Source organism: Genypterus blacodes, unplaced genomic scaffold (assembly GCF_046128005.1).
Source record: "Genypterus blacodes isolate CSIRO-AG114 ecotype Tasmania unplaced genomic scaffold, CSIRO-AGI_Gbla_v1 ptg000250l_1, whole genome shotgun sequence".
In the NCBI taxonomy this organism is placed as follows: domain Eukaryota; kingdom Metazoa; phylum Chordata; class Actinopteri; order Ophidiiformes; family Ophidiidae; genus Genypterus; species Genypterus blacodes.
Window position 1 is genome coordinate 29,801 of NW_027467046.1, and position 17,181 is coordinate 46,981.

The window sequence follows — 17,181 nt, forward strand, 5'->3', positions numbered from 1 at the left end:
ACTGAATCGATGCCGTTTTAAATATGGCGTCTCCATTTCTTGTCTCCTGTCACTTGTAATGCTGAGAAAAGTTTGAGCCCTGCAACATCATCACAGTGCTGCTGAGGTCAGAGACCAGCAAGGTATTCTGGTGAACTTTGAGTCCCCAGCAGGTAACAACAGTAAATTGTTAGGAATTGTTTAAGTGTCATGCTCGGTCCCATATCAGCATCTAAAACATGCTCACACTCTTCGTCCCACACCACAGCTTTGATCAACAACCTTGAATTGGGTCCTAGGAGCATTACCTGAAGCATACCTGAAGCATGGAGTGCCACGTGTCAGGGGAACACTGGAGCCCACTTGTATCTGCTGATACAGTCCAACTTTCTTCAATCCACTAAGTGGAAATAAGCAGATGTATAGGTTATATAGAGATGTAGAAGTATGAAATAACTTAACAGGTTCCGAGAAATGTTCTGTTTACATTTTGAATTTTATTATGATCTGTTTTGAGCTTAGGAAAGTAGAAAATCCAATCATATGAGATGTTTTCTAATTTATATCTCATTTGATGTTGGCCAAATGGACATCAGACAGAGCAGCTGCTTATGATAACAATATCTGTCCTCATTAGGATGCTCAGCACCTCTTGGTCCACTCCCACCCTACTTATCCAATCATTCCTTCATTTGGCATGTGAGTGATTCCACCTCCTCCAATTCCATTGGCGCTGTGATGAAAAAGCTGCGTCTCACTCGCTCACTTCCTCCTCACAGACGATTTCATTTAGAGTGTTCAGTAATGACCAAGAAATTCGTAATTACATTTAAATATTAATCTGAACTGTTCGGACAGAGTGATGAATCAAAATAATCCTCTCCTGCACAAATACATCCTCCCATTCAGTTTCCACGCTCACGGTACCAAAATTGATTTGATTCTCCATCACGGACGTAAGGAGCTTTGAACAACAATGTTATGACCGGATCTGGTATCAGACACAGACAATGTGTGTGGGTTAAGGTTCTCTTTTTAAAATATAGTTCTACATTTGCATTGGATAATTCACTCCAGTAACTAAGCAGCAGCAGCAACTGTTACGATCTGTAGCGATCACGTTATTTGTAATGTTGGACCCAATTATGCGGAACTCAAACACCAGAACATGGAATCAGGTGGATAACAGTATTATAGTTTTTAGTACACAAACCACGATGAGGTTGGGGACACGCAGGCTGGGCGCTGCTGCTGAAGGCGCTGAGCAGAACACTGAACAAGCGAGTGAGTGAATCCTGGAGAGCAGGAACAACAAAAAGGTCCTCACACCAAAACAAAACAAAACGGCACAGCATGAAATACATTGGAAACAATCCTGAACCGAACTCGATCGGAGGTGGAAACAAAGAGGCTGACCTGGAACCTAAATACCACCACTGATGAGCACTGGATGGTGATCAGCTGTGTGGAATCAGATGGTAGGAACAGGAATCGGGTAGCCACGCCGGACCAGCAACAATGACACAGGCATGAAAACAAACATCTACACATTTAAATCTCTAAATTGCTGTTTTTATTCCTTTATAGATAATCTGCTTTAAAGCACATGGTGACAGCCGCTCCGCTCCTGCTCCCATTACACCGCTTCTAAACCCTGCCCAGATAAGCGACACAGAGACACTCACGGTATCTAAAGAGATCTGCCCCATTATCCAGACCCTCCACATTCACTCAAATCCAGAAGGAAGTCATGCTCCGTCTTGTAGAGATAAAACACAACAATAAACTTTATCATTTAGAAATGCTATTATCACTGACCAGCATTCTTATTGGTTTTAATTCACCTCCAACACTGTAAATAGCTTTTTTTGCCGATCTGTTTCCCTTGCTCCCTGCATGCCGGGTTCACCAAAGGGAGGTGATGAGCTTAAGTCTCTGCTGGGGGGTCACGCTGTCTCCTCCCCCAGCTCACTTTACATCCCTTCACCACCTGTTGTACCCATCATCCACTCTGACACATGCTAATCAAACTGTTTCCCCCAAGTATAGCTGCTAACCACCCTAACTGCAGACACGGTGGTGTGGTCAAGCTCATTTGAATGAATCTTTACCAGGTTATCCTGATGCCGCTCAGAAATGAAAAAATGTAACAAGTGGAAAATAAAGAGCAGTTAATACGTGCAGACAAGAGGAGGAGTAAGAATCTGCCAGGGAGGTTCCATTCAACATACAGTATATTATATACACTGTTTCATACCATATTCATATGAGTCATTGATTTATTTCATGAATGGCGAAAATTATAAACACAAACATTACATTCATACAATTATTACACTGACAATACAAATGTTCTGATGTTGTGAAAATGTAATGTAATGAAGCTTTATCCCAGGGTCATGGTCTGTCAGGAGGGAGGGAGTGACTCAGACAGCCAGACAGACAGGCTGTATGGAGGCTGCACCATCCATTGAGACGTGTGGAGCCCAGACAGCAGAGAGAAAGAAAGCTGTGTGAAAATAGAGAGAGGGGAGAGAGGAAGAGGGAGAGAGGGAAAGGGGAGAGAGGGAGAGGGCAGAGATGACGTCTTTTTACCTCTCTTCTTCCACACAAGCAAGGATCTATCAGCACAATGCTTTTATTATGAAAGAATAAGGAAGAGAATTGATCCTCAATGCAATACCAGCACTCCCCCCCAAGCAATCGCTCACTTGGTCCCTGGACTCTCAGCACTATGACAGTTATTGAGATGAAAATGCACAGATCCTATAAGAGCCCTGCTCTCACTGAATATTTCATTTGATATCACAATCAGGTACTACAATTCATGTTGCTGAAATAACTGATTTCATTCATAAATCCAAAACATCACCTGCCAGTTAGAATTAAAATACAGTAGGAAGCAGCAATGTGATAGACACCACATATTTAAACAATCTGTGTTAGAATTAAAGTAAGACATTTTTTGAGAAAAAATCTGGAAAAACATCTGTACATCTTTAAAACCCTGCTGGGTGTTCAGGAAGTTGGGTACTGGTTTGATAATTTAGTTGGTAAACCACAGCACTGACATTTCAACTTCAGCAGCAAATGACCATGACACAGTTTCTGGAGTGGATCCAGGACTTGTTTGAATGATTTCTTAGATGTTCCTTTGTGAACATTTTCACACCTAATGTCTGCCTACAAACTCTCTATGTATAACTGCACCCTGCTCCGCCTTCTTACTCTTGTTCTCTCCTTATCTTTGCATGTGGTGTATTCAAACCTCATATGTACGTCACGAAAAGTGTCTGGAAATGACTAACCCTAAATGGTATTATCCGGAAATAAAAATGTTTTATATATTTGCCAAATTCTTCCATTTCTGTACAGACGTCAGACAAATGCGCAGGTTCAGGCTTTGCAGGTTTTTGCATGTCACTGCCAATGTCTCAATCAAACACGATTAGAGATCAGGATTAAATCAGAAAACAGAGTGGTCAGTCACCTTCAGTCTCACGTCACCCCTCATTCTTCAAAGCCCTTACTATGACTCTTGACATGTTACACGTTTCTTCTTTCACAAAGGGTTAAATGAGCTGGTGATATTGAAATGATTGTCATTTAAAATAAAGCGTAACTGTGTTGACAGGCAGAAATACAGAGAACAGTTTTGACTCAAACTGAAACCAAGCCCAAGTCTCAGGAGTCATTTATCAACTAAAAGACCATGAATCACTGAACAGGAGGGCAGAGCGTTTAGAGACGGACCATGGCCACACATCCATCTACAACAAGACTTCAACACCCCACACAGGCCCTGAGGAGCCAAGGAGAGGCTGCAACCCAAACCTCCACCCAGTAGTTAGTCTCTGTGTCGTTGGTGCAAAAGAAGCAAAGGATGATCAAATTTACAAAGTGTGTATGGGTAAAGCGTCAATCAAGATAAATGTGACAGTCCAATCGCTTTTTATTCAGAATAAAACTGAATGTGAGAGCTGTCTGACACTTTGAATAAGATAGAAAGAAAAGGTTCTTCTTTCCTAAAATCCAGCAGGAAATGTTTCACCCACAGGCCATCAGCATCATAAGAGCCTCACTGCTGTGTGAGGAAGAGGGAGGTGTTCTAACACTATCACATTCCTTCGTCTTCAGGGAGCAGAGGGCTTGAAAAAAGCGACCCAGAGAGGTGAAGATCCTATCTCTCTCTCTTTCTCTCTCTCTCTCTCTCTCACACACACACACACACACACACTAACCAGGGACTAACCTGAATGTATAATATGTCTTCATATCTCCTGTTGAGCCTTTGTGCAGAGGTGGATCTGATAGGATCATGCTGTAGGAGTGAAAAGGAACGTTTATTGTGCTTATTGAAGGAAAATAGAGAGTGATTGTAAAAGGAAGCTTTGTGACTTTTTCTAAGCATTACCCTTTAAAGCCTTGTGACATTTAAGCAACCTTTGTGTAAGTAAAACATTCTCAGTTATCTCAACTACACAATGCAGTTTGTGACTTTGACCAATTCAAGCTTTAAACATCTGATGCTGTTAATGCAAATTTTAGAAGTAAATAATAATGGTGTTTCATAATAATACAGACATCGGGAAACAGGGTGCTGTACTACGAAGGAAGCCGAACGTACCTCGGCTTTGTCTGCGTATGCTGGCTTGGGAAAATCGAAACACCACCATCAGGCTTAATCGGTATCACGACACTGCAAATCAACAGTTTTTCTTTATGCGGCAACGTCTCCATAAAGGGGCCGTGTCTATAGCCTATAGCAGAACGGATGGAACGGAGCTTTAATGTAGAGCTTTAATGACCACCAAGTACAACAGCACTGCTGCAAATAATGCAGAAAGGCATGCTGGGAGAAAAGTGCAAATGGTGTAAAGGTGTAAGTTTATACATTTACCTTATTACTAAAAATGACATTGTTTCACATCTCATGCAATCACACCATGGGCCTGGAATACGAAACACCATTAATGGGCTCGTCAGATATGTTGTAGCTGAAGTCTGATGTTCCAATGTCATGAAGCTGACTCACTTCTGATTGTACACTGTCGCCATGGTAACTTGTGCTCCACAGCTAGTATAAAAAGCTAAAGTATAAAGCGCCAATCAACTGGTTTGTAAAATATCATCACCCTAACTGCAGGATCCCCTGGATGAATTTTTATCTTTACATATCTATCTATCTATCTATCTATCTATAAGGCGAGGCCAGGAGGTGGGGCCAAGGATTTCTTTACCAACCAACAGATCCTGGGTGGAGGACGCTTCTTACTCACTTTGTCATCTGTTTCCCGCTGCATGATTGAAACTAAAACAACAATGAATAGAATAATGATTAGTCTGAGGTATTGAGCAAAGGTGATATTCAATCTACGACATACAGTGATGACACTGAACACAGATCAAGCTTTATTTAAGGTGCATTTCACATTGTCTCAGTACACTTTACATTGAAGCAAACACACACACACAGATAGATAGATTCAGTCAAACCAGCTAGTGTAAACATGACCGAGGTTCTATTGAGCTTCCCTAAGGCTCGCTTGTGTGCATGCGTTGTCATATTTTTAATATTCTATGTTGAGTGAAGTGAAACATTGTCACTTCAAATAACGCTGTCATATCATTAGATTCTGTAGCGTTAGTAAAGAATGTCCTCTGGGAAATGGATGCAGTATCTAAATATCCTCTTTCTCATTCAGGCACAAAATCTTTGAAATGATGTTGAAGTCCATATTATTATCATCATTCGTCAGGTTTGGGGTTCAGGAGGTGAGACACACTTATGAAATGGTTATGCTTTAATAGAGACACCAACAAAATACCAGTCTGGAAGGCAGGCTTGAGATGGCCCACGGCTTCCAAAAAAGACAGAAACAGGAAGAGACAGAAATCCAACACAGGACACACACACAGGTCTGGTCAGGACGCACACGGATACCAAAAACTCATCCTATAAAACAACAGAAAAACTGCTCAAAGGCTGTCAGACATTCCACCACGAAGAATCAAAGGTGAACTGTCAAGGAAAATGGGGAACAGGTGTGGAGTTGAGAACTGAAGAGTGTGTCTGCTACTCTGGGTGAGAGACAGCAGACACATTCACGATAAACAAGCCCGCGATAGTCAAGTCCTTTATTTGATAACCTTCTTATCACTTTAAATTGTCAGTGGTGTGTACAGTATGTCCTGTCTTGACATTAGCAAACAAACACACACGCTGCCGATGCTACCTTGATTACTGTGTTGGTGATTTTGTCCCCAGAGAATGTGGTCGATTCTGACCAATCACTTAACAGTTTGCAAGCTTTGGCGTCTGTTTGAAAGTTTTGGGCCACTATAGATGTTACGATAAATCAACCAAGGATTGTTTGTAAATATTATTCTCTGAATTAGAGCGAAGGAATCTGGGCTGAACTGAGGGTCAGGTGGAAAAAGGAGACGGGGCAGACTCCATGTGGGTAGATATGCGCGCACACACACACACGGGTTAAATGGGGATGGGTTAAAGGTCAAACAGTGATCTTGTGAGCATTTAGGTGAAGTTTGGCTGAGCCTAATGAGAGCTGTAGTTGTTGAATCCTGCCTAAATAATCTGCATATGGACATGAATCTGTTAATTACACCCAGCATGTAATTACCAGACACACTGTGGTTTGTGATCCAAATTAAAGAGCTCAATGAAACACTGCCGGGCTCATTTATCACCATTAACAAAACCACATAGCTCACACACACACTGAACAAAGCATCCAAAATCCAGCATTTAGAATCCCATAATGTCTTGTTTACAGTGCACAGAAATCGTCATTGTCTTTACACTGTGTCCATACGGCAGCTTCAGACAGAGAGAACTGCGTGCGTGCGTGCGTGCGTGCGTGCGTGCGTGCGTGCGTGCGTGCGTGCGTGCGTGCGTGCGTGCGTGCGTGCGTGCATGAAGACAGATTTGACAGGCTGTGTGACCTGCCAGTGGTGGACAGATGAGTGTGTGAGCGTCCAGGAGAAAGTGGTTTCAGATGACTGAGGCCTCCCAAATGAGATTACAGTTTATTGAGAGTGTGAGGACCTGGCTGCTGTAATTCAGTTTGAGGAGAACAGCGACTCCACATTAAACTGAAAAACTTCACACTTGCCTATCTGACCAATAAGGGAGCAGCAAAGCTTAAGGTATCAATGAAAAATAGGAACAATAAATGGCAAAGCTCTTTCTTATTCCCTGACCTATGTAAAGCCCTCAGCAAGAGAAGCATGTGAAATATCACAGAAACACTCTGCTCATGATAACATACAAACATGGTACGATATCACAGTACAGGTGATTGAAATATGTAATCCATAATAATGATGATTGAGATTCATTTCTTCATTTTTACTAAAAATTTAAGGTACCCAGACACGGATTGAACACTAGAGGGCTCCCTTGTTTGAATGTGTTGTGTTAACCAACTCGTGCCCAAGCATCAAAAGTCATCGGGGACATGAGAGGGAGAAAGAGTGAGAGACAGACAGACAGACAGACAGACAGACAGACAGACAGGCAGACAGTCAGGCAGGCAGGCAGGCAGGCAGGCAGGCGGGAGAGACGGGGACGGGGAGGGGGAGAGAGAGACAGAGACAGAGAGAGGGTGAGAGAGAGACGGAAAGGGAGAGACAGAGAGAGAGGGAGAGAAAGAGACGGAGAGACAGAGAGAGATTGCATGAGATTACATTAACAATTACGTGAGTGAAAAAGCAAAGACATTTTCTTATATTTAGTTTTTATTCAATGCCTTTTTCCTTCAACAGCCTCTTCACCGTCTTCAGATAATCTGCGTCTGGGTAGCTGTCCCTGAAACAACGCACACACAGCAATAGAATCGTCACTATCACACACACACACACACACACACACACACACACACACACACACACACACACAGGCACAACATATAACACAATACTGAAAGGTGGTTGCCAGCCAATAGCATGTCACCTCTAATTCAGAGGAAAGAGGGAAAAACTGATTGTTCCCAAATGCATAACTAAAGATTGATGTTTTTATTTTCAACACCAACATAACTGGTTTAATTCAGGGTTAGGGTGAAAACAGCTTCTGGTCTAAAACAGCTTCAATAAGTAATAAACCTGGTTAGTCCTCTGATTGGAGCAGTGATCAAACTCAGCACTGAAGCTTCTGGTCCAGAGGTCTGATGTGACAGCATGTTGGTCTGCGGCAAAACCGCACACGTTTGCATCACTTCCTGCTATAAATTGCCCACATTGCATCCAAACAATGTTTCCACTTTGTATTCCAGACTTTAGTACAAAAGCTTCAAAGATAATCAGGTTACTTTTTGTGATTTTCTCTTACCGATCTGCACTAGAAAGCTGATAAACACTTTTGATCACATGTTGATCATGACATTCATGATTAATCAGCTGTTCCTCTGGGCCCCAGCATCACAGACAGACAGACAGACAGACAGACAGACAGACAGACAGACAGACAGACAGACAGACAGACAGACAGACAGATATTTGAAGCATTTGTACGTATGGGTGACACTAATGGCCCGGTGTCCATTACACTACAACATCACTTCATTAGCTCTGTGATCACCAGAGGAAACAAACCTACGTCCCTCTGTTGAGCTGCTCTCTGTACAGCTGTCACTCTGAACTGTTCAGCCTGTGTCAGAATGTGGGAGCGGCCGCATGTGATGTCACCACACCCTCCCAATGACATCACGAATGAGCCACCACTAACACTAATATGGAACATAAGTCTCACATACTTTGTACATACTGTGTAAGTATACACACATACAGTGTATATATACTCACACAGCACATACAGTGGTTGTAGGTTTTACTCACGTCTTGTGGCCTCCATCAGGTTGCGTTTTGAGTGGAATGGTTGCCATGGTCACTACATCGTCTCCATTTTGGTTGGTGGCGATGGTAAACATGAGGTGCCGGCCGAAGGCCTTGTTCAGCAGTCTGAGAACCTTCCTGCCCTCACGGTTGTCTGGTAGATACGCCCAGAGCCTCAGACCAGCATAAGGCTGACCTGGATGAGGATGTTTCTCCTGCAAGAGCAGATTATTGAGCAAAATCTCACTGTTTTATACACAGAAATAAATGGTGTTGAATGTCTGTGTTTAAATAGACTGAAACTTTAAAACATGTTTGGAGTCAGGTCAGTCTGAGACGAGTTGTCTCACACAAACAGCAGAGAGTGAGTTTGGAACCAGAAGAACCTGATTTTCAGATTCTTTCAAAGCTTGCTGTCAGCCGGAATGTGTCTGTGTGACTTTGCACTGTTTGACGTCTTTATCCATAAACCAATATAATCATGGTGTTCATGTGACAAATCAAAGAAATTTCTATATTAAAGACACATACAGCATCAGGCTGGGCAATCTCTGACTTCATCAGCACAGTGTGTGTGTGTGTGTGTGTGTGTGTGTGTGTGTGTGTGTGTGTGTGTGTGTGTGTGTTTGTGTGTGTGTGTGTGTGAGTGTGAGAGAGATCAGGCTGGAGATCAAATTCACCCTGATAACCCCCAAAACTCAGCATGGGATGACAAGTATGGGTCAGGGGTCAGGGTTACCGTTTGTATTCCATCGGGGAAGAGGAAGTTGATCTGTACTGTGTTGTCATCAGGAAAACCTGGCAAGTCTCTATTCAGGATCACCCAGGTCATCTGACCCTCAGGCTGTAAACCAGTCAGGGTCGAGGAGGCCCTGTTCAGTTCTTCATCAGCTGCAGACACAAGTCCACGATCAGACACACTTTGAAGAGCCATCCAAGAATCAGTACGAGAGGACCAACACACACACACAATAAGCAGGTAACACAGTACAAAATATACCACACACACACACACACACACACACACACACACACAGGTATTAAAGCAGGAGCCAATAATAATATGAGACAGAACCTTGATGTGGCAGTGATGGAGGCCCCTGACCGTTCAGATATTGATTACAGTGGAATGTATCGCTACTCTGAGCAGAACCCATAATGCTGCTGCACACAAGGGAGACAGAACATCAGTCACAACCAATCAGAATGCACAGAATAACACAAACAACCACAGCTTCAAAGTGTGCAGGTAAAACATTCAAAACTATCAAAATCAGCTTTGAAATTAAAAAAATGAAGGAGTCTACAATTCGGAACAAATTTGAATAAAGTGTAATTTCCTTGGAAATATTCTTGAAGGATCTTTTGAAGAGCTATAATGTCACTTAACTGGCATTCAAACAAACTTGTACCTGGATATTGAAGTTTATTTTGTAGGTGTTCAAACCTATTACCCTTCAAAAATCTGACTGAAAATGTGGTGAATTTTGCTTCACAGCTGGGTCAATACAGTGTTATTGTTATTGATTGCTGATCAGTTATTACAGAATAAAATAAAATATCCAAAGATTGAGCTGCTGTGTGTAAACTAACCAACCCCACATGACCCCACATGACCCCACATGGCCCCACATGACCACTGAATAAGAAGGTTTGAAATCTGTCCTGTGTATTACAGCAGAGAAGCTCTGTAGCTCTTTGAGCAGGCAAATAAAAAAATTTGATCAAACTGAAACATGAATTATGGAGTGAGAGCATAATAAGAGACAAAAGAGTGAAATTTAGAGATGTAAATAAGTTCAAAAAAGCAAGAACGGGAAAATGACTTCACTGAGGATTTGCTCAATATTTGGGTGCTGATCAAAATGAATACCCACATTTCTAGAACAAGCTTCACAGCTTGAAGAAGAAGGTTTGGTACACTCAGAAGGAACATTGAATTCATTAATAATAATTAGTTACATAAACATGTTCCAGTCATTAGTACCTGCTCAAATCCCAGCACTTCTCTTCTGTCCTACTCAATGATTTATCCTGCTTTCCTTCCGTCCTTCCGTCTCGCTCTGCCTGTCTTCAGGTGTTTGTTCAGCTCATGATGTCACGAGAGAGAGAGAGAGCGAGAGAGAGCGAGAGAGAGACATAGTGGGTGTGTCCAGTGATCCGTCTGACTGGTGTAGCAGCTCTGACAGCAACTTTGCTGAACATAAGTTGTTTTGTGACAAACATTCCAACCTTTAAATACTAAATAAGATATAAAAATAAATAGATGTAAGGCACACTGAGACATACTGAGATCAGCACTGACAAAACTCTGATAACTAACTCTGATATGTTTGGTAAGCAACAAAGCAGCTTTAACAGTGACTCCACTACCTGTAAAGAGTCCAGGAAGAGACAGAAAAAAGCCTTTTAAGGGCAGAGCACCGATGTTTGCACCACAAGATCACCTGAGAGTTTAGAGTCATTACCACATTAGGGTTTGGAGTCATTAGCACATTAGAGTTTGGAGTCATTAGCACATTAGAGTTTAGAATCATTATCATATTAGCGTTCTGAGTCATTAGCACATTAGAGTCCATTATCTTTATTCCTTTTCAAGTTTTTTACAGTCATTTGTTTTAATCAACAGCCCAGTGAGCTGCTGTCAGTTTCTGACTTCTGCTGGGAGAAATTTATCCAAACAACAAAATAAATGGACCCAACTCTTCCTCTCTCTGTCCTTCATCCCCTCCTCTCTCTCTTTCTCTCTACTCTTGTGCCTCCTATTAGCTTTCATTTACGATCCTTTTTGCTCCTTTCTGCCTCCTTGTCTTCCCGTTTTGCCCGCGGCTGAACCAGCAGCGTCTTCTCCTCACTTATGTCCCAGGTGTCCCTCTGCTCATTAAATGTGCTGTACACTGCCTGCATGGTGTCACAATTCATTTGTCCTTAAGGAAGCGGGGAACCACTTTATTCTCTGAGACACACACACACACACACACACACACACACACACACACACACACACACACACACACACACACACACACACACACACACACCTGAATTGTATGAAAATCCTCTTCTCATTTGCTATCAAGCCTCATACTGTACGACGGAATGACTGGACTCACAAAACTTACTTACTTTAATTATTACTTTGACAATACAATACAACACACGGCACACTGCTTCAGGTCGGGTTGCATTTGAATAAACTAGCATTTGACACGTGCAGGTCCCCCTCCTCAACTTTATGACAACATTGAACTAAATCATACAACATTTCACTACATTACATAGTTAAATATACAGATTCAGATTTGACAATGTTTGCTAATGTGCTAATTTAGTAAAAATGAAAAAATACAATTTTAACATGGAGATAGGAACATATGAGTCAGGAGCAGCACCCAGGTAACTACAGACAATTAGGCTCTTTGATGTAATCATGAGAAATGCTTTCGTGTTTTAAGTCATATTTGGAGAGCTGTTACATATGAGCACAGATTATTTATACTTTTTCGGTCTCTGTGACTGCAAGGTTTTGTCAAGCTGAACTTCAACAACCTGTTTTCAATTGGATCCATGAATTTCCATGTGAGAATCTGCTGTCAAGTCAAGGATAGAAACAAGAGACCGTGGGGAAGGAAGAGAAACCCGACAAACCTGCTCATCCATGGAGGGGGGAGGGGGCAGTAAGGGAGCGAGAGAGAGACAGGGAGAAAGAGAAAGACAGAGACGAGAGGTGGGGAGAGAGACAGACAGACACAGAGAGAGAGAAAGACGATGAGAGACAGAGAGTAAATTGTGAGGAAAGTGCTTTTGGGGTGCAGCATTGCACTAAGTGAGATGAGTCTTTGTGTAGCCTGATAACAAACAGAGATATCAGTCAGATTAAAAGAGACAGCCCCCCCAACCCACTTGCCACAATTTGTTTGGACTTAATAGTTTCGTCTATTTTGTCTCTTTCGCCTGTTTCTTCTGTTGAGTCCTGGTGGCAAATTTGATCAAGACAAGCAGAGTGGATCACATCTTTCACAGCAGCTGTCACTTCTGATTACACCAACACTGAGAGCTCATTCACACACTGCTGACCGTTTACCAAGCCTGTGTGTGTGTGTGTGTGTGTGTGTGTGTGTGTGTGTGTGTGTGTGTGTGTGTGTGTGTGTGTGTGTGTGTGTGTGTGTGTGTGTGTGTGTGTGTGTGTGTGTGTACACAATACAGTGTGTACAAATACAGCCCAACATTCTCTGGTTCTAATTGCTTTACCAATCAGAGTGAAAATTTAGTTTTAAATGTGTCCAAAGTTGGGAGTTGGAGCTCATGGCTGATGGGCAGAAAGCTCTTGTAGAACAAGATGGTGGCTCCTTCACTGACTGAGCTCAAAAAACGCAAGACAACTTTCTTGCACTAACATCACATCTATTGTCTTCAGCCTCATTAGCTCATATAAATGTGTCCTTTCCACAACATCTCTGCTCCATTCACATTTAAAGTGGCTACTTTGAGGTCCCTGGTGGAGAAACACATGGAAACACACCAGTGAAGACAAATGTAAAATAAGAAATAAACTTCACTTGTTTAATGTTGTGTTCTTAGTCTGTAAATGTCACAGATGTTCTAGATCTGAAACTTGGCTGACTCCAGGAATAGATGAAGTCGTTTTCAACCTCCCCTACTGTTCTTTGTTTTCTTCAGAAACTGGATTCTCCTTATTCCATCATCTGCTTGTGTCACTTTCTCAGAAACAACACTTTACCTGTCAGCATCCGACTCTTCCTCCACACCAAAGCCAAAGGAACCAGACTCTGCCTTTCTGTCTCTCTCTTTTACTACACTCGCTCACTTTCATAGCCTGTGAGCAGCTTTTTATTAATCTTCATTTTCATTCTTAAAAGTCTGAAATTGTTCTTTTCTTCCATCATGTCAATCTTCTCAGCCTCTGCCCTGCCTCAGTGATCATGTTCTTCCTCTTTCACTATCTAGATGCTTCCTGTTCAATCTGTTATCTGTGATCTTTGTTTCCCATTTCCTCCTTTACTATCTCCAGCGATTTTTTCCTGCTTTTTCCCGCTGTTTCAAGCAGTTTGTCCTCAGAGTTCTCCTGAGTTTCTTCTGCACATGTGTATCCCCAAAACAGAAAATCATCAAACCCGTCCACTCAGGAAACACTAAGTTCAGCTTCTCATTTCTGTTATTCAGGATCATGTAGAATTGTCTCCTGTGTGTCACAACATACTTGAGCTCAGGTGATTTACATCCCGACATCTCTTTTCTTTTCCCTTTCCAGTATTTAGTCGCCGATAAATGATGTTGGACAGTGTGGCAGGAGGCACAACTGGAACAAGCATTTCATCGATTACAATGCCGTTAGCGACGATAGTATTTGCTTTCTCCAATTAATGTAGAAAAATCACCACAGCTCCGTTCATGCGTGTGGCAGATTTTACGCCGCCGGCCCGACCTGCTCCAGTGAACAGGGAACACCGGGGCTGATCTTCAGTTCCTGTCTCCTGGTCAGTGTATTCAAATCCACGCAACACACTGCCCGGCGTCAAGCACAACAACATTAACCTGAGACCATTGAGACACTACTAGTTATAATTACAACCAAACACGAGAGGGAGAGAGCAAGAGAGACAGACAGACAGGGAAAGAGGGGCGGGGGGTTAAACAGAGAGCAAAGTTTGGATCATAATTGGACTTTTCTCAGTGTTTTCTCTTCCTGTGTGGATTAGGAGGTGGTCGGTGGGGATTCTGGACTCATGGTCATTATCCAATCTGTGACTCCCCCCACAGTCATGCCTAAAGCCCCCGCTCCTCTCAGCTTTAGCAGGATTTTCTCTCTCTGTTCTCTGAGGCTCTAAAAACGAGCTGACGGCTTCTGTGACACAACAAGAAAGCAGGAAGATTTGAACGTTTCTGTCAAAGCAGCAATGTTTGCATTTGTGTGTGTGTGTGTGTGTGTGTGTGTGTGTGTGTGTGTGTGTGTGTGTGTGTGTGTGTGTGTGTGTGTGTGTGTCACATGTGCTTCACAGAAAAGATCAAATTTGATCAGTTTCTATCAAGCAAATGCGCTGGACTCTAATCTCTGTATCGTTCTGAACAAAAACTGATTAAAATATAACTACAACAAAAGTTTCATTAATAATTGAGAAAAATAGGTATAAAGGTTCCAGGGTCCCAGGGTAAGAGGCGCCGGGCAGGTCTACAGATACTGAGCGACGCCAAGTTTTTTTGCCCGAGTAAACAAGAGGGTCACTGAACCCCAGTTCAGAGTATCCAGCCTTCTTAGAGTCCCTGGGTGGCATCCTGAAAAGGGTTCCATCTCTGGACACTATTGTTCTACACTCACAGGAGGAATGATTGCGAAACCTGGAGGGAGGTGATTGGGAGGAACGGCCTGCCTGAGCTGAACCGGAGCGGTGTTCCGTTATTGGACCTCTGGTCATGTATTGACCATAACGAACACCATGTTCGAGCACAGAGCGGATCATTAGTGTACTTGGTCCCAGAGCACCTTAGGCCAAAGATCCATGATCAACTTTGCGATCCATCATAAGATCTGAGGCCACATGTCTTGGATGTGTGTGAAGGTTCTCAGGTCATGGTACATATGTATTGAACACTCGGGTAAAGAAAGGAGTAGAGCCGTCAATTAATCACCACCTGGTGGCGAGTTGGATCAGATGGTGGGGGAAGAGCGTGAACAGACCTTGTAAACCCAAAGGTAAAGCGAGGGTGAACTGGGAATGTCTAGTGGAGGCCCTTGTTCACGAGATCTTCAAGTCCCACCTCAGGATGAAGTTCTCATGCATCCCAGTGGAGGCCGGAGGAATGGAATCCGAGTGGGCCTGGAAAACCAATGAGGTGACGTGCATGGTCCCATTAAATGGGTTGGGTCTGCAAAGACAAGTCTATAGCAGAACAAGACGGAACAGTCACGTGCAACATATTTCATTTCAGAAAAGGATCCATGAACACTCTCCTCCGGGAAATCAAGTAGATTTCTATCTATCTAAGCATCCTGGCCCCGCCTCCTGGCTCGGCATAGCAGCAGCTTTTCTGTGTCACTGTGGTGAAATTGCTCTCAATGATTCCTGCTGTGGCTCCAGCCCCTGTGAAAAGTTCTGTTGTAGTCCAGATCTTTGGCTTGAGATCTCAAACACAGACAAAAACAAAGATGGTGGTGGTGTTGAGATTCTACACGCGTGTTGCTTCTCTGTGCTATTTAAAAGCTGTTGTTGGATGGGGTGGGGGTGTTGTCAGCCAGATCCCAGTCTCCATCTGGAGCGGTGCTAAGGTGTGAACAACATCTGCATCAGTCTCCTTCACTGCCCTTCGTCCAAGCCTACTTTCACTTTTCTATGGTTCTTCCTCTCACCATTTGTATGGCAGCGTGAATGACACAGCAAATCTAATTCAGTCAGTTGAAACTCTTAGTACTTACTCTAACTAGTAATAGTTAGTTAGTTACCAAGGTTTAGTCAGTTAGGTAGTTTGTGTTTGAAAGTTAGGGTTATTTAATGTTATATGTTACATGGCATAATGTGTTAGTCGGTTATTAATGTTTTTTAGTCGGTCTTAGAAGTTAGAGTGAGTTAGTTAGTTAGGCTTGAGCGAGCCATGGCCAATCAGATCTGATTTCACCAGCAGTAGGAGTTTGTCCTCCAGTCCACATTATGCCACGGTTAATTATTGTGTGACGGGGCTGCACTCAAAGTCAAAGTAAAAATCGAGCTTTAGCATCCAGTGATGTGTTGATCTCATCAGACTGGCCTGGTTTCACTTTAGCCAAAGCCTGAAGGTCAAGTTTGTGCCTAAAAAACATCTGTGGTGGCTTTTGGTTTGGTTTTATTTATATTGAAAATATATAAACATTGTATGAAGATACAGCATCAGACATTGCATGATCACAGTTTCTTATTTTAGAAGTTCATTTGCAGCATATTTGCGTTTTTAATTAGGTGTGTGGGGCCATTTAAAAAAATCACTAACAATCTGTTATAATATGGGTAGAAAACAAAGCTTTAAATTGTTTGAGTCCTTAAGAATTTGAAATTGATGCTTTACCAGAAATAAGGAAATGCAGCAGTTTGACTCAACAACAATTCAGTCATTTTAATGCAAACACACAAATTCAGTCTCAGTGCTTTTCACATCAACACACACTGCTTAAATTTGAAAGATTTGATATCTGGAAGGAGGAGAATTATATCATTACTACAGTACTTACACAGTGACTATCTATTGATCTTTGTCTCTGTGTACATTAATAACTGATTTTCGCTATGTCTGCATAGTGCTTCACACCATTATTACAACATTACATCAACAGTCATCAACATTTCAGCCTAAATGATC

At 42.4% G+C, this 17,181-nt stretch overlaps 1 protein-coding gene across 4 annotated transcripts; it reads right to left on the reverse strand.

The window, feature by feature from the left end:
- Nucleotides 1-5,354: 5,354 nt before the first annotated feature.
- On the reverse strand, nucleotides 5,355-10,957 carry dtx3la (deltex E3 ubiquitin ligase 3L a). Of its 4 annotated transcripts, none has more exons than XM_076171457.1 (5): nucleotides 10,823-10,956; nucleotides 9,911-9,996; nucleotides 9,575-9,726; nucleotides 8,839-9,050; nucleotides 5,362-7,810 (listed from the first exon to the last, which is right to left on the reverse strand). In XM_076171457.1, the coding sequence occupies exons 2-5, from the start codon at nucleotides 9,990-9,992 to the stop codon at nucleotides 7,741-7,743; spliced, it is 516 nt and encodes a 171-aa protein (XP_076027572.1). In that variant the 5' UTR covers nucleotides 9,993-9,996; nucleotides 10,823-10,956; the 3' UTR covers nucleotides 5,362-7,740. The 4 variants fall into 4 exon arrangements, with proteins under 4 accessions (XP_076027574.1, XP_076027573.1, XP_076027572.1 ...); XM_076171456.1 differs by having other exon boundaries at nucleotides 5,365-7,810; nucleotides 9,911-9,999; nucleotides 10,823-10,955; XM_076171459.1 differs by lacking the exon at nucleotides 9,911-9,996 and having other exon boundaries at nucleotides 5,355-7,810; nucleotides 10,823-10,957.
- Between the last annotated feature and the right edge of the window lie 6,224 nt (nucleotides 10,958-17,181).

Bases quoted from the DNA above. Each gene is read 5' to 3' on its own strand.
- dtx3la (XM_076171457.1), bottom strand. From the start codon at position 9,992: ATGGGTTCTGCTCAGAGTAGCGATACATTCCACTGTAATCAATATCTG. The intron at 9,727-9,910 runs GTTCTGTCTCAT...TTGTGTCTGCAG, and splicing joins TCCATCACTGCCACATCAAG to CTGATGAAGAACTGAACAGG. The intron at 7,811-8,838 runs GTGAGTAAAACC...GCGTTGTTTCAG, and splicing joins CCTGATGGAGGCCACAAGAC to GGACAGCTACCCAGACGCAG.